Source organism: Haliaeetus leucocephalus, unplaced genomic scaffold (genome assembly GCF_000737465.1).
Source record: "Haliaeetus leucocephalus isolate CR32 unplaced genomic scaffold, Haliaeetus_leucocephalus-4.0 Scaffold932, whole genome shotgun sequence".
NCBI classification, from domain to species: Eukaryota; Metazoa; Chordata; class Aves; order Accipitriformes; family Accipitridae; genus Haliaeetus; species Haliaeetus leucocephalus.
In genome coordinates this window covers 1,378,573-1,396,641 of record NW_010973368.1, presented here as the reverse complement: position 1 = coordinate 1,396,641, position 18,069 = coordinate 1,378,573, and the positions used below count along the sequence as shown (strand labels likewise).

The 18,069-nt window shown below is 36.1% G+C and overlaps 1 protein-coding gene across 4 annotated transcripts in view; it reads left to right on the top strand.

Moving 5' to 3' along the window:
• Positions 1 to 18,069, top strand: part of RALGAPA1 (Ral GTPase activating protein, alpha subunit 1 (catalytic)) — a 135,315-nt gene that overhangs the window by 91,497 nt on the left and 25,749 nt on the right. For all 4 annotated transcript variants that reach the window (XM_010583661.1, XM_010583660.1, XM_010583658.1 and 1 more), the window contains 3 exons: positions 1,448 to 1,603; positions 10,034 to 10,192; positions 12,068 to 12,195. In XM_010583661.1, the coding sequence (XP_010581963.1) occupies positions 1,448 to 1,603; positions 10,034 to 10,192; positions 12,068 to 12,195 (443 nt within the window). The remainder of the gene's footprint in view (positions 1 to 1,447; positions 1,604 to 10,033; positions 10,193 to 12,067; positions 12,196 to 18,069) is intronic.

Here is an 18,069-nt window from a genome sequence, read left to right as displayed (position 1 = left end):
AGCTATCTAATTTTACGCTCTTTCAATTTAAGAAAGTTTGTGCAGGCAGACATGATTCTTTAATGTGCAGTCCTTTACTTGGCTTTCATGGACTGATTAGGACACATCTTGATTTCCTTGTAAGCCTGTAAAGTGTTAAGTCCATTTGCTCAAACTTGGGAATCCAAAAAGTACAAATGAGCAGCTTCTCTCATGCTCCCTTCTTCCTGCCTTCCACTGCAGGCATGTATGTGTTCACACACTCCACTCCATGTCTCTTCCAGCAGTCAGAAATACCATGATGTACCCCATTATCTAGATGGGCCTGCAGCTCTTTAGTCACTAGTTGGATACTTTATGAGGATTTCCTTTTTTGATCCTTTCTTTCTGACCGCACAAGATTAAATTCCATTGTAAAGTTGTAACTCAGCACTGTCACACAGAAGTACAGGAATTGTTCCTGCTGCTGGATGTGGCTGCATAAGAAACTGCAGGTTTTCTGTTCCTCTTGCAACTTGCATTCATCAGGAATGTCCACATGAGTGTCCATCTTATTTGATAATGGCTCTGACTTTTCCACAGGAACAGAGGAAAACTGCTAGAAGTCTGCTGTCACAAACATAGATGCTTGTTCACCACATTCCTGATTCTTCAGGAGAAAAAAAAAATCACATTAGTGTTTTCAAATATCCTTCTTTAGTGGGTTAATTCTCTTAGCCTTTATTAGCTAGATTAAAGAGTTGATAATTTGGATTAATATTCCATGATGAGACATCTAATATTTTAACCTCTTAACATTAAATTCTGGATCCTTTAACAGAACAGGAAAAATACCCCATGTGGGCAGAGATTAAATATATTCACGTCTGAGAAAATAGCTTTCTTTAGGCACTATGGTAAAACTGAAACAGCACATTAAGCATGCTTATTTATTTCAGTGCCAAACTATTTCCCATAGAACTAAGACTTACAAACTTACTTACGAATTATCATTTAGTTTCCTGTGATTTTTTTCATATTCACAGAATGAACATTTCTCAAGAAAATATATGGAAGGTAACAAGACAATTTAAAAGTGTCTGGCTCCCATACAGGGTTTCTTCAGAGCTCAGGTCAAGGCTGATATAGGATCACAGAATTTTAAAAAATTCAAAAAGCGCATGTAAGTGACTACAGTCAACTGATCAGGGAATAATGCAGTATATATTCATTCACACAACCTTTCCTTTTCTCTAATCTCATCTTCCCAGCAGCATCTGTGGTGACCATGGAATATGGAATGCCACCGCACTTGGTTTCCAGTCTAGTCAGCCAGTCTGAGCTCTTTTAGAAAGGCATAACTGCACTGTTGTGAAAAGGATCTTCACTTTTAAAAATTCAATTGAAAGTGCATTTTAAAATGTAAAGAATGTATTTATCACCTGATAATTTTTTTTTTCTCGTAACGCTTTCTGGGCTTTATTTCTAGGTAAATCTCACAAACCATTGTGGCTTTATGGGAGGACTGCAAAAAAACAAAAGCACTGGATTGACCACTCCATATTTTGCTACCTCGACAGTAGAAGTAATGTTCCATGTCTCAACAAGAATGCCTTCTGATTCAGATGACTCTTTAACAAAAAAGGTAGGTGTTTCTGAATAACAGATTTTGTTTTGGTAATAAACCCAGAGAAATTAGAGTCAAAGAAAATCCAGTAACTTTTTCTAAAAAACATAAAATATCATAACACCTTTACCTGCTAATAGTTGCTATTTTACTGAAGGAGGTTAAGCCATATAAATTATTCTCTACCAATTTCTAATTTTGTCATACTGGTGATTTTTGCCATCACTGCAGCTGTTGGCAGGATCACGTGTGTACTGGTGAAAAATGCAGGGAAATAATGGTTTGTGTAGAAGAAAAAGCATTAAATCTGAATGATGATGTAGTACTTTGAGACTTTAAATGTCAATTAATAAATATGTGGTGAGTACTTTCTAAGATGACTTTTTATTCACTTCAGAGTCATGTGCTGGCTATTAACATAATTTTCCCTTTAAAAAAGTTAAAAATATAAAGAATTTAACAATGTTTATTGTATATAAGGTGTTTTGTCTTGGGGCAGGCACAGATGCTCAACGGTGATATGATCTCTCATAGCCACATTAAGAAAAAAATGGTTTGCTGTATTGGTATTTTTTCTTTAGAATTTAATAAATTCCACATTAATGATAATAAGTTACAGTCTTGAACATGTGTCCTATTATAAATGAACAATTGGCTATCATTAGACTGTCCCCTGTCCTGCGTACATACATCTTCAGATGTGTTAATCCATTCAGTAGACACGTTAATGAGCACTGGTTGAAGTGTAATATTGGAGCAACTGAAGCTGGTTGACCTCAGCATGGAGTTTAATACTTGTAATTAAATTAGACAGTAGACAGTTAGTAAAGAGAGAAATAGCCATGCCTCTGGCAAGCTTCAATTATTAATGACTTTTTTGTTCTTTGTGTTCAACTTGAAGAAAAAAATATTATTGTTATTATTATAGACTGACTATGAGTTCTGACTTCTCACTGTTGCATCTTAGGTTGGTTTGTTTGCTGTTTTGTTTTGTTTTCTTTTCTTTTTAAATTAAGAAATGTTTTTTCTTGTATGCCTATGGTGCTGGGTCCTTTCTGTTCTTTATTTCCTGAAGTAGAGCCAGGGTAATACTTAGGTTGTTAGTGGTTTAATAGCAAAAATAACTAATTTTAAAAGAAGATTGTTGCTGTTGTTCTAGTGTAGAACACTAGAATATCTAGTGTGTATATTTTTTTTTTCCAAGTTGATTGGCTTTTGTATTTTTTAAACAGAAACTTGGTTTTATAAAACACAGCTTGTAATTATCCTTACATTGTTTGTTTATAATCTGTTTGAATTAGAGCATTAAAGAGTGTTGACAAGGGGGAAGATGGGTCACAGTAAAAATTAATTAATAATTAATAATTTGTAAATGCCATGGACTTCAGCAGAACACATAGGCAAGATCTCACATCTGTTTCCAGGAGCACCCTGAATCTACATATAGCTGTTCCTGCCAGGCAAGGTTCAGTGCTGGTCCAGGCCTCCTGTGATTTAGCTTGTGAAAATAGTGTCAGCTGGACTTTTTAACAACTCCAGCTTGCCGCAAGCCTGTTTCTCTCCTCCTTTGCCCACAATCTCACTCGTCAGTAATTTGGAATATTTGAGGTCTGTATGGATATGTAGAGTGTATCGAAAGATTAGGATTATGTTTGTAGTTCAGCTACTGATGGGCTGTTTAATCAAGCTACTTTATTTTTGTGCGACTTATTTTCCTGTTCTTCCTCAGTGTGTGGGTTTTGTTCTTCTTTTTAAGCCCAGTTTCCCCATGAATGGAGGCTTGTGAGCCTGCCTTTTTGTCTCTCCTCCCTTCCCTAACACCTTTTTGGCCCGTTTCAATCAAATTTAATAGAGAGATATTTCAAAGTTGTTAATTTCATGTATATTTAATGAAGATAGGCTAAGAAAGGAGACAGAGTGAGAGAGACTCTCCGTGCTCCTACTCAGCAGGTAATGACTGCATGGGAAGAAGCATTAGACATCAAGGAACGAGCACCAGAGAAAGATGCTATGAAAGTCATCCCAAACTTGAGAAAAGCATCAACTGAAGAAACCAGCAAGTGGTATCAGGAGACATAAGTAGGAAAGCAGGCTTAATTCTTTTGCTAGTTCTGCAACTAATCCTGCTGCTTAGACTGAATACATCAGCAAAAGGAATGCATTTTATGAGATGCTGTCCAGCTCGTACACACTATAGGGGACCTCAAAATCATTTAAGAGCCGTGTGTGTGCTAACAGTTGTAATTGTTCTGAGTGCATGTACTGTTCATGACCTCCAGAGAAACTTGAGTTTTGAGCTTCTCTACAGGTCTTTCATGTGCTTTCTTTGTCTGTTTCATTCCATGGGAGAAAAACAAGCAAACTTGCAGTAGTTGGCTTAGAACTGCTGCTGGTTTTTATATTGTAAATGTGCCTAGAGGTGCATGATAGGTTCATCTTATAAATGGAAATTAAATTAAATTAAAACAAAACTTCTTCCTGCCAGTCGAGCCACTGCAAAATCAAGATTCTGCTGTTTCAGAGGCTAAGCCAATTTTAAACTTATTTTCCATCAGTCTTACAGAGTAGTAAATAAAACTTTTAAGTGCCTTGGATACCTCTGAAGCATTTGTTTCTGAAGACATGAACAACAGCAAGAAAAGACATGAATTCAGGGAGAACAGGTGAAAATCTTCTGAATGTGTAAAGAAACTTAACGTTGAAATGCATATATAAAATAGGTATTTAATTTGCAAATAGTAAATTAAAGATTTAATGCTCATAATGCAATCCATTTTGTTTTTCTTAAAATTAAAGGTTAGAGTAAAAACTATTTACACTACCCTTACAAGAACAAATTTGCAAAGGCAATATCGGGATTAAATGAAACTGGTGAAGACTCTCAGTTCAGAGAGTGAGAAAGCTTATGTGTGTGCCCCTACAGTTTATCACCTATCTAGCTCCTCCTTCCTTAGCCTGATAAAGGACTGAAGGCATTGTAGGTGAGAATATTATACACAAGATATGTAAATAAAAACTAGTAATGTTGTTAAAGATTGGAATACTAATTCATTTTGGGCTTTGGGTGTATTACATGATTCTAGATTATGTGTGACATCGTGGTAACCACATAAAAGATAGCTCCCAGTATTTATAGCTGGTTTTTTTATGTAGTATTGGCATGTACTGGGAACTCGAAGGTTTATAAATGTAAATTATCAGCACAATATTTTTTTGGAGTTACAATTAAATACACGTTGCTTAAAATAAAACCAACTAAACAAACACACCATAGTTCTTGAAACAAAGTTTTGTGAAAAATTCAACTAGAGGATACATATGCTGTAGACAGCAGTGCTGCTTACGTTTAATGGGCAAAAGTAGCTGCATTATGCCGTTACTTCAGATGTTTCTGCTCCTTCTGTTCTTTTTATAATGAACACTTTCGTTTTTGAAGAAGAAAGAAGTTGGGGCTAGCTGTTGTATCATAAGAAAATATAATAGCCTTTTTTCTCTCTCCTTTAGGTAAGTGGGTATTAGAAATTATAGTAATTTTGGCAAGAGTTCAAGGGTTAATGCAACAGATAAATAAAAGGAATTTTCTGTAAATTGAGCCCTGCATTATTTCACTTGTCTTGCCTTTCCAAACCTAACTCATTTAATTTTAAAAAGTAAATACTTAAATTCTTCCTGACAGTGTGCTTTGCTTTTACTATCGTTTATTACTTCAATTATACTTGGTATCACTTAGAACAATCTGCCATTTGGAAATTTCAGTATAGCCTGCAGCTTAGTATTAAGTCTGGCTGCTATTGTAACATGTACAGCATATGACACTAATGTATCAAAATTAGATTTGATCATCCCTCCTGGTTATATTTATTTCACGTTTCTTTTGTATTCGGTTAACATAAATGTATTAGGAGAGCTGACACATGATGATGGCTATAGAGTAAGAATATTTTAAAGTATTTTGAGTTAAATTTGAAATTTCAGGTAACCTAACAGTCGGTCATTTTTATATATTTGTTTTAATGGAGTAGAGTTTCAAAGGAAGCCTAAAAAAATCTGTTTGTGTCTGACATCTCCTCAGGGCTGTCTTCCCGACAGCTCAGGCTTAAAATGGCTAAAACAGAGCTCTTAATCTCTTTCTCATTGCCACCTTTCTGGATCACCACGGATAACATGACCATTGTGCCTGCCACTTGTGCCCATAGCCTGAAATCATCTTTAATTTGGTCCACTTTCTGGATTCTTACATTCAGTCTGTGCTTAAGACTCTGTCCTTTTTTCTGTGTAACGCTTCTTGCAACATAGCCTTTCCATACACACAGTTAAAATTTATCAACTATATCCTAAACTGTTGTTTTGATTGCTGAACCTTCCTTTCACTGGCCTTGACACTTTCATTCTTGGAGAATGCTGCTATAAAAGACATTTTTCTAATCTTTAATGCCTTTTTACAGTTCCTTTGCATTTGTCCATCTCCATTTTGTGTCTTGCCTTATGCTTAGATAATAAACTCTCTAGAGCAGTTTGATCTGCATTTAGGCAGTATTTAGCATTTTAGGATATTGGTGTGTAACCTATAGTTCCGGGTGTTTCAGCTACAGTGTGTTACTGGTTACGTGAAGTATAACATTATTTTAGAGATTTTTATTATTTATATTACTGTTGTGCCTTACGTCTGCAATAGGGATTTGCGCTTTGTTTTGCTTGCTGTGATGTATGCACATGCAAAGTTGTAAATTTAGGAGGACAAGGTCAGGAAATAAGTGTGAAGATGTAGTGGCTTACACAAGTGGTGGTAAGTTTTGAGTAACTATTGATGCAGATTTCAGTCTTGGCACCTGCACATTCTGTGTGCACCAAATCTGATTCTGTTAGATGACATTGGGACCGCACCTCCTTCTTGGAAAACCATGTTGCTGTCTGTTCTTTAGGTTGCAGTGAGCAGAGGTGGTTGTAGCTCAGTATCTTAGTCCCACTTGTGTCCAGGACACTGAATTCTGGGATGCTTCCAATTCAATACAAAGACATAAAGAATCCAGATTAAAGTTGAAAGAAGTCAGGCTCTGGCTCTCCTGTGGTGTAATAATTACAGTGAATGATGTATTCTCCAAATGTTTGCTGTGCTTGCAGGAGAGCTTTGTCATGGAGCACTGCTCAATTTCAAGCTCCTTCAATAAGGAACTGAAAAATGAAGAAGAAAAACTGAATTTCTTCTTTCTAAAAAGAAACCTATACAAGCTATACAAAACCTAGCAGACCTTGGAAAGCTTTTCAAGGCAATTTCAGGTATTGGATCTCTTCCATGAATCAAGTGTTGTTGATGAGTCAAGTTACCAGCATTCAAGCTTTCTCATAAGCTTTGCTTGCTGACCAAGGTGAGGACATCTGAAAGAAGCAATAAGGAGCACTACGTTAGTGTCAGAGCTTCTTCTGATCTACTCTTGAAAAAGGAACAGAATGACTTATCCAGAACTTAATTATTCTCCAAACATAAAGATTAAATCAGCAACACCCAGTCTTGTTTACTTGTCTATTGTTTTTGTCAGTCTTCCACCTCCTATAAAGGAAACGAAGCATTGATCATATTTGTGATCTTGAGTACTTTACATCTTGTTATAAACCACCATTCACAGCTCATACCATCATCCACCTACCTGCACCAACTGATTTTGACTCTCAATCCATTATATGTCACAGAGATGCCATTCTACACTTTACTCAAACTGGATCTTTGCCAAATCATTCTTGGTAGTAATCATGAGATGAAATACACCTGACATGACTTGAAACTCCTTGGAATAATCTGATTCATTTTCCTTTTCCTCTGATGAAGTTAGTGCTTTTAGCCTGGAATGTATCCTTACACCTCTATGAGGGGTATAAAGCAAACTTTGAAATTGGAGAGAAAAGTCACTAATGGCTTCAGTATACTTAGCATCCAAAAATATGTGTCCCTTGTCAGTAGTCCTCCTCCTGAAATAACCACACAATACACTTTTATCACACCAAAATCTGTGTCAATCTGATGTGAAAACGTGCATCAGTAGTGATGCTCCGTCTGAGTAGCTTTCACAGAAGTGCAGGAGCTGATGTCCTGACTGATTATTCCAGGTATCAGTAACAGGTGCAGAGGGGCAACCTTTGATAAATGAAATTCAGAGGCAGTGATGCCCTCAAGAAGCTGCACTGTCTAAACTCTCTCTGGTTTGAATTTTAAAGCCATTTATTTGGCATGTACACTGTCACCATCCCTTCTTTCTAACAGTGTATGAGTTTGTCGTCTTTGAGTCCAAAGATGGTAAATAAAGGAGGGCTAATTCTTCTAGTAAATAGTTTAATATTGCTGAATTAGGAACGGCACAGTGCAGCGAAGGGTGTATCAGTCCTAGTTCTGCTTTTTGGCAGTCAGTTCAATGAGTTCAGTTCAGTCAGTGCACCAGATGTCTCTCCCTCAATCTAGGATCGTGTAGTTTTTTCACGTTCCACAGGATTTCATATCTAAACTGATTTGCCTCTTGTTTTCTCTTTGGTTAGGCAGCCTCATCCTCCCTGAGCTCTTCACTTGCTTCTAAGTGCGGGCCCGTCAGGCCCTCATACCCTTCTGTCATTGTCATATTTCAGCAGATAGTTTGTCACTTCGCCAAGGAAGGTAGGAGAGGTTCAGGCCCTCAGAACAATTCCACAGTTAGTTGTCTTTTACAACGTTCGTCATCGTTCAGCGTCATCCAAGGTTTCTGCAGCTGGTGTTTGCGTGTTGCACGTCATTCAGGTTGCTGCCTGGTTTTGTTCTAATCTAGTCAAATAAAACTCAGCATGGTGAATGTTGTTATAACCAATTCTTTTGTTGGGCTGGGTTTACAGTTGGCACAGGAGCATCCCTAACTAAGTGTTGTCCAAAATAATTGAGCCATCTACAAAAGAGGCAAGAAGAGCTCACTTCAAAGGAACTGCAGTCATTGTAGATCAGATGTATGTATGATCTGGTCCAGGCAAAACAACCGACTTGTTGAGCATCAGACAAGATGTAGGGTATTGATGCCATCTGTGCTTTGTCCAGTCCAACACTGAAGAAAATCCTTTTCTTATAGAAATGCAACCAATGTTTTTCAGTCTGATGCAATTTAAAGCTAGCAGAGAACAGCAGAGGCAGCTTCTTTTTTTTTCCCCCCCCTTTTTTTTTTCTTTTTAAAGTCTGCTGCTGGCAACAGGTATGAGCCTTCAGATAAGATGAAGGTAGCATTCCAGGAGGTTTTGTAATATAAACAAGTGAATACTTGCGATGAAATTTCTCTGATGACTGTGTATATGCTTTGCTTTTATTTAAAGTGCAGTTATGTTCTGAAAATGAGTACAGAAAATTGTTGCCTTTTTATATATAATAACTTCTTGTAAGTGCTCAGATTAGTATCTGCATGTTACCTGTTAACAGCAGTTCACCGTGCTGTCCTTTGAATAACATCAAGGCAATTGTTTGACAAATTCTACCTACCTAAAGCTGTGCAAACAAACTGAAAACTGTAGGTGAAGGCAATTGTCAGCTGTAACTGGTGATGCACAAGGAGGAAAAAATGAGATTCCAGCTTGAATTTTCAGAAATCACCCTTACTGGAAAGAAACTCACTTTTAATAATCTGAAAGTATTTGATTACTATACGTAAAGCCTCTCTCCATGATGTTAACACTTGTTTATCAGATGGTAATGTTTAGCAGAAGGAACATTTTGGAGCTTCAGTGCAGATAATTCCAAAGTGTTCAAGATATTCCTTAATCTGGTTGTATGATTACAACTGAGGATACAGCATGGATTTTGAGGAACCCATCTGGCCATTATGAGCCAAATCAAGAGCCATTTGGAGTTTTGGGGGGGGGGGGGGGGGTTTTTTTTACGAAGTTATACAGGTTTCATGGGAAATGAGCATTTAGTTTAGTTAATCTGGGGGCTATGGAAAATGCAGTAGCTATTCTACTTTAATAGCTTTTTGTTTGTAGTAGCAAGTTTAGAATTTGGCTAGAATGATGAGGTTAAAGACTGCTCAGATATGTAGCTTTTAAACAGATGTTCATTCATACACTTTAAAATTTCGTATAGAATGTAATAATTTGCTGCCTGTTGGTGATGGTAATCTTGAAAGCATTTTAGTAAATCAGATTGAATCACTCTGCATTCTTGAGATAATACCAGCAAAATTTTAGCTTTCAGTAGAAAACAGATATTGACATATCTGTTAATTTTAATAGACGTTGGTACCAATGTATAAAAATTTATAGCACAAACCAATACTGTGAACTAATACTGTCATTGAAATTGTGAGAGAACTATAGTGTAATTTGGCTATTTTATTCATTTTTCTTCATTTCTTTTTAGTGGGTTTGTCCTTTTGAAATACGAGCATTTAGTTTAGCTGTATGGCTATAGAATATATTTAAACTGATGGGGTTTTATCCCTGCTTTTCCAGCTGAGACATTTAGGAAATGATGAAGTACACATTGTCTGGTCAGAGCATACTCGAGATTATAGAAGAGGAATAATTCCAACAGAATTTGGTGATGTGCTTATAGTTATCTATCCCATGAAAAACCATATGTTCAGTATCCAGATCATGAAAAAGCCTGAGGTAAGGGGTTTTTTTTAATTTTGCATTTCCTTTGTATGTTTAATATGAACTGCGTTTTGTTTAGGATCTGAGGTTTTGGTATAATAGGTTGATCCAACAAGGCAATGTGTCTTTAACATTGACAGTTGCAGTGGTGGTAGGAGGAAGAGGAAGAGCTCAATGAGTACAATGCATAGTAAAATCAGTAACTTGAAATTGTAAAGGCCTGACCCTGTCAAGCATATCTGCTAACATCATAAACTGGGAACAAAGCTAGAATATTCTGTGTAATCATTTAAATATTAAGGTAAACTTGGCAAACTTTTTTTATCAAATTTGTTATGTGACTCTGGTAGTTGAATAATAGCCTGCTCCAGCTTTCTTCATCCATGTCATATTCCCCTTTCTTCTTCTCAAAGCTAGTTTTCGCTTTCTCCTTGACTCCACGCAAGAATTTGGAGATTAATTCAGCAAAGCAAGACCATTCAGCTCTTAGGCATATGAACACAGACTCTTTCTGATGACTGTTCCTCAAATGTGTGTGCTATCCCTGTTCTTAAAACAGTGGTTTAGGGTAGCGAACACTGACTGAGTAAAAGTAGTCATGAGTGTTTGTACTGCGTAATTTCTGCATGTGATGTCACTTGCCATGAATGTCTATATCTTAAATACTAATTTTTTTTCTAGAAGCACTAATATTAATAAATGAAGTATGACAGAAATCTGATTTCCTCTATACGATGACTGCCTCTATCTGATGATAGGCATGAAATGATACCCAGTACATGGTCTTGTTATTACTGGGTTACTTATGTTTTTAATTAATAAGTATATTCTTTCTTTTACTACTTTAAGTACAGAGAGTTGTATTATTGGGAGTGTGCAGGTTAAGAAGGAAAAAGAAAACTGCTGAGAGCAGGGATTGTTGTTAGTCCGACAAGAGGTTCATGTATGCGAAAAAAGAAGTGCCTTCCATCAGATTTCAGTATTCTCAAAACTACATTAAATGACTGATGGCAAAAATAATACAGGGACCTAAAATTCTTTTGCAGCATTGGTTGCATCTTAGCAGGAAGAATAATTTAGTGTACACTCTGCTCCCTTTGCTGACCTGATGCACAAATTTTGTTCTTCACATGCTTTAATTTCTTTTTCTTTTTAATTGCAAAATGATGATTGATTAGAGAAAAATGTAATGCCAAAACATAAGATCCATCTGTTCTGTAAACCTTTGGGCTGCTACCTATACTAAACATCAAGGTTTTCTATTGATCTCACAAATAAGGCTTTACACTTAAGGCTCAAAGAGGTCAAACTTTCACCACAGATTCCTCCAGTAAAGTGCTTACAATCCATTTGTACAGATATCATAGAAAGGAAGAAGAACAGATAGAAGAAGAAAAGAAAATGGAAAGTGAGGGTCGGTCCACCAGTAATTGTATGACAGTTGCACATTGAGTTGATCCTTATGGACATGTTATATCTAAAGCCATGATAAATATTATTTTTAAATTTGAGTAATTATTCCTTTTGCTTACTACCACCTACAATATTGTCATCTAGCCTTTCAACCTCATAAACATCATATGCATGACTGTTCCTAGGATTTTGGCAGCAAATGTTGGCAATAAGCTTTGATGAGACATAGTATTCAAATGGTTGCTTAATTTTCTTCAAATGCTGTGTTATCAGTTACCAAGGATATCAAGCAGTTATATGGCTGTATATTTCTACAAGAGAAAAAGTCTGTCATGGAGCACAATAACTGGTCTGATTATCTAGCAATGAGGAGGGAAAAAAAAAAAGATATATTTGAGTGCTCTATTGTTAATGTTGATTGCTAATAGTTATAGCTAAGATCTTGCTTTATGTTGAATTTCTTAATTTTTTATTCAGGTTCCATTTTTTGGTCCTCTCTTTGATGGTGCTATTGTGAATGGAAAAATTCTTCCTATTATGGTTCGTGCAACAGCTATAAATGCAAGCCGTGCATTGAAATCATTAATCCCATTATACCAAAACTTGTATCCTTTCACTCAAATGGTTTCCAAGGCATATACATTCCCTTACAGTTCTACAGATATGATCTTCATGTTTTCTGTCATCTTATATTTTTGTCAGATTAATACTGGGAATTTTTTTTTTTTTTTTTTTTAATGGTGATGGTGCCTTTAGGAAACTTAAACCCATAGAGTAGTATTCAGGTGAAGACCAGCTTTTTTTAGTTAAGTGAAGAATAGATTCAGTGCTGAAAAATTGCCTATTTCTAATGTTTTATAACATGTACTTACCACTTTTTGTTAACAAAATTATTTTAATGACCATTTTGTGAGTAGACTTTCTAAAATAGCAATGTCATGGTGTTAATAATCTTTCTTTCCTTAAAGATAGTAAGTATTTATGCAGTACTAATCTAGTTCCAAGAAGGATATGAATGCTGCTTTCCTTCAAGATGAGAAATTTGTCATACAGATTTTGTTATTCAGTTCAGAATACAAAGTTGTTGTCAAAATTATGTTAGTGTCTTTGTAAAGATGTCAGAAAAGATTATCTCTTTTTTGTTGTTGTTGGAACTGAAATTGTAGTTTTCTGAAAGGGTTGCTCTTGGAAGAATAGATTTACCAACCAGAAATTAAAAAACATAAGGTAAGTCAGTCACTTATAACTCTCCCCTTCTTAAGATTGAGTTTTGTTATATACCTGTTAGTTAAATCAACAAGAACATACTGTTTTTTAATTTCATAAATTGAAAGGTAAGTTTAAATTTTGATCAAGAGAAATTCTGTGCTTAATTGCCACCCAAACTGTAGATACTTGTATTTCTCATGTGATAGATTGTTGCTAAAATACTGGGGTTTTTTCTAAGGCTGACTGTTAATACTTAAGAGTTTTGGATTAGATATGATGAAGTGGATTTACAGATGAATGATGGATGTTGTTTGATGTGATCACATTAAATGACGTTTGTGCCATTTCTGTAGACGACAGATGTTGATTCATTATATTTTTATGTTTGGAAAGGTCCGATCTTTTTGTCATTACTCAAGTGGCTTAATCAAAGGATTTAAAATGTATTATCATCATTATACTATGAAAAGTGATGGCTTATAGCATTATATTGATGTATAGTGATGAGCAATTGGAAAACAATTTACTTTAGTACCAAAAGTTTCCTGTTTTAAAAAACCCCACAAACTTGTATGTTTAAACTTCTTTACAGAATGTGGAGGTTGTAATAAATTCCTTGGACATAGCTTGCCAGCTCAATGTCTAGGAATTGGCCAGTTCGTAAGAGCTGTATATTGCACATTCACTTTTGAGTTCTCCAAATTGTACTTTTTATATGCATCAAAGCACTGCATGTCATTTATGGCATAATGTGGCCTCCATTAAAATGTTGATATTTGTCTCCTAATATGGTTAGTGTGATAACTGGAAAGCATTACGTATATTTAATATGAGATACTGTTGGTTGATGGGTTTCATATCATCACTTGGTAGGCTTATGAAGCACCAGTTGACTGAGCACTGATGTTAAAGGGTGGCTTTAAGTAGTTGGTGGAATTCTTCTTCCACCTGGCTTGGAGTATCTTATAATCAGTGTTTTGTGTAATACTTTAAAAATTAAAATGGGGGTGTGGGCAGTTCTTTAAAACCTGTTTGCTTGGCGTGAAATTAGAAAAATCTCTACAAACTTCCCTGGCTTGAATTAGGTTATGGTGGAGTCAGTTGTGTCCGTGGAGAGCAGCAAAAAAAATGTTAAACTTCAAAGTTTGCCTAGCTCTCAGTGGTTTAAGTAACTCTTGATTAAAAACGTCATGGACATGCTCTTGATGTTCAACCCACAGCCAGATTTGAGGTCAACAAGGAATTCCCCTCGTACAAGAATGGCAAAGACTGGTGGCTGTTTCCTGTAACATGGACGTGGTCTGTTAACTAGGAATATTTGGAAATTGAATCTAATTATGTTCCTGCAGTAGCAGGGAATTGAAGACATCAAGGATTGTCTTTAGTGTCTCCCGCATTTTTCCTCTGACATATTTTAGCTATGGCTGTAGCAGTTCACTATTGGCTTTTAAGTTTGTTGTGGACTGAAGGGCATGGGGGCAGGAGTATTTTGTGGTCTGTGGTTACATAGCTTTTCTGGAGACCCTGCCAGACTTGATGTCTTTTGTGGAAGACAGGACTTACTGGTCAAAGCAGTCTTTCCTTGTGTTGGAGTGTTGCTGGAGCAAAAAAAAAGAGGGCTCAGAGTGGTAAAAACACTATATTCAAAGAGGGAAGAAAAAAGGAACAGAAAAGCTATTTTTAGAAGGTACACCAAAAGCAGAGACCCAACTGGAAAAGTGAAGCTGATAATCAAGGCTTCCCACGTGTCCAGGACTGTAATGGTGTCAGTGAAAGAGAATTCTGAAGTGACCTGCTCGAAATTAATCTTTGTTTACTTATTTGGGAGTATCTCGTATACTGGAGCAGTGTTAGTTTATTAGGAACTTTGATGATGGTTAGTAGAAATTCAGCTGAATGTGGATCTTGAGGGAACAAGAATACCTGAGACTTCGGTCAACCAGAACACATTTCAAGCCCTACACTTCTGTATTAGCTCTCCTTTTACTGCAGTAGGCCAGCAGAAATACTTAATTTCAAAGCCAGCATCAGTGTAAGGATGTCTCTGTGCCTGCAGGTGTGTGGTTCATTTCACTGTGCTGTGTAATACTTGGTGGGCACCTTTTGACTCAGTGTGGAGTTGATTATATTATATGTAGGTCTGTGCTTACCTATTTTTGAGGAATATTTACAATGTCGCATTGTGGATCTTTGTGGTGATGGATCACAGTGAACTCTTAATTAAACTAGGACTGTGTTGATTTGCTTGTGTATGGGATGTGAAGAAAGTGGCACTGAGTTTGGCCCTCCTACTTCCAAGGAGGGCTTATCTGAACTCTGAGTTAGTGCATTTTCTAAGTGCAGACCTGACTGAAAAAATCAGCTGTCATTTGTAATCAGCAGGGATATTCAGTCCTCTTCATGTAACTTGATTGCAACTTTTCCCTTATTGCGCTAGTCTGTTAATCACGATGTGGCAATGGGTAGTACGTGTGAATAGTATAATAATGGTTGCATGGATACAGGAAATTCTGCTCATCTCCCTTTTATAGTCTGCCCTGACTTTAGGCACGTATTGTACCGTCTGAAGTAGCTTTCTGAGCTTGACATATTCTGTCAATCACCTTCCTCTTTCTGACATTATTTTGACACTTCTGATAGCAAACTTAGATAGCAAAACACTTTTAAGATTTGATTTTGTTAATGATTTTTAAAGGTTTCATCTGCTCTGTGTTTTTATTCTTTGCTCAGAATACTATAATGATACGTTTCCATACTGTAGTATTTTAAGATGAAAAATTTACTAAATTTATCAGCAAACATCAGTCACGTATGGCAGGTATCCTGCTTTAACTTGATGCTTGACATATTCATTGCTGCAGCTGCGTGAAGAGAATATTACCATTTTGGGTGGAGTTTCTGCACTGATTTGTGGAATTTGCTTTAGTTTCCCCTTCAAGGATTCTGCAGTCCCTCACTATCTTTTGGTGGCCTGGCTTTCTTGTAACAGTAGCCCCTTACCAATGGGCGGCATACATGCACACAGTAGCAGGTGACACAGACAAAATACTTGTACTCTCTTGCTAATGAAACAGCAGTACCCCCTTCTCTATCTCATAGCTGATGTGTTTCTTCTTCTCATTGCATTTGTCCTTGTCTTAAGAAGTACATGCTTATCTCCTGAATACACTCCAGCTGCATGTATGCTAGGAAAACTTCTTAAGACTCATAACTGCAGGTGTAATAACGGGACTGAATGTTGAGAACAATTGTTTTCACTGTGATGTAGAATAAGGAAGCCAATATTTAGGGCATTGTTAAATACTCTTTATTTACTAATTTGCATTGAGATTCCTGATAGGAATAGTTTTATTCACAGTGCATCTCGGAGCAAGCACTTTGTCACATTCTGAAGTCAGAATCTGCCTTGTGTAGGAAATAGATCAATACTAAATATTTTGAACAACAGAAAGAGTGGCTTGATATAAAATTTTACTCGAACTTCCTGGTTAAACAACATCTGTTAGCCAGATGCCAAGAGGTACACCAAGATAATGTTCTTTCCTTGGTGTAGTAGGCACCTCCAGTTGTTAAAATTATTGCAACAAAACAGAAAAAATAGTAGAAACCTTGTGGGAGTGAAATTCCAATTGTGAAACAACTAATGTTACTTTTTGCACATTGTCCACAAATTTTGGAGTGTTAACAACTATTCCAAACTATCTGCACGTCAGATAGCGCAACTCAGACACCATGCTTTCTGCCTTACGTAGTATTCCACTCCCAAAGGATGCTACCTAATATGTAGCTAGACACACAGTAAGAAAACCTATTTAGCATCTTTTAAACCTGAAATTTTTTGAAATTTTAGAATACCTGGAATATAGATGGCTGTTTTATCCATAATCATCATAGCATAATTTTCAGTTCTTTATAATAATCTAGGAAGTCTTTGACCTAATGCCAAGAATTTCTTTTTGGGAATTTCTTTTTTTGGGTCATATGAAACAGATGAATTTCAATAGCAAAAATATAATGTTGTTGTAATTATTCTGTCTACAAAATATTAAAAAATAAATCTTAATATAAAAGATTGGCTAAGTTAATCTTTTTTTATCAAAACTGGAAAATTTACATCCCCCTATCTTGTTTTGACATTGTATTCCTAAGCAGTTGGTACTTGATGTATTGTAGCTAACCTTTTTAGACAGCTGTCTTCCAGAGAAGGGAAGATATTAACCCCATATGGTATCTGACAAGACAGTAAATTCTTTATGAATAAAATAATGTATTTGAGTGGTTTGTTAAAAGTTTCCTCTGTATTAAAACCTCATAGCTCAGAAGAAGCTTTCTTGCTTGATGTGATACACAACTGCCCCAAGAAAGGGTTTTATTGGAACTGGTAGTGTTGCTGTTTGTCGTGCCTGCTTGACCATCGTTGTCTGCTTCAAGATAGAATTGCAGACATTGGAAAGCTTATCTTTAGAAAGAAAGCACTCATTATTAATGACATCTAGTGAGCAAAGAGTATTATTCTGCAGATTCTCTGGCCATATTTGTCTCATTTAATTAAGAATATTTGTATGATTTACATTTTCAAACTGGAATTTGTGAAGATTTTGGAGATTTCTCACTAATACAGAAACTTAGAAGTTAAAGCTGGAAAGCACTGATTTTGGCAATGCCAGTTTCATTTCCTCTAAGTCCAATAATTTTTCTATCCTATAGATGCGTGAGCATCTGTAAGAAAAAAATGAATACAGCGATACTGCATCAATGATAACTGTGTATCAAATGGAAAAGGCATAAGGGGCGCGCTCTCTCTCCTTAAATATACATTATGAATTCATTTTTCACAGTGCCACTGATTAATTTTGGTATAGTGAAAGGAATAATCCATGCCATTATAATTGCTCTTCTAATATGTTCTGGTTTAGAATTTTTTTTGCCAAGATTCTCAGCAAACTTTGCTATATCTCTGGCAATACAATTTTGACATGGGACATTTAATGCAGTTTTAACATACCTGTTACTGATTTTTCTGTCATCGCAAGTGAGAAGAAACAGACATTAAAAATAATGATTGGTACACTTTTTAGATACTACTCTATATGCTTTACAACAAATAATTGAAAATTTCAGGATTTCAGTGAATACTTATCCCTTCCCTCAATCATACCATTATAGCCTTATCTGATATGAGTTCAAGTGAGAGCCATGGATGAGTTCATCATATGACCCCTGCTGTTTTTTCCAGAAGAAAATAGAGTTATTTCTGAAGTCTGTTTTAC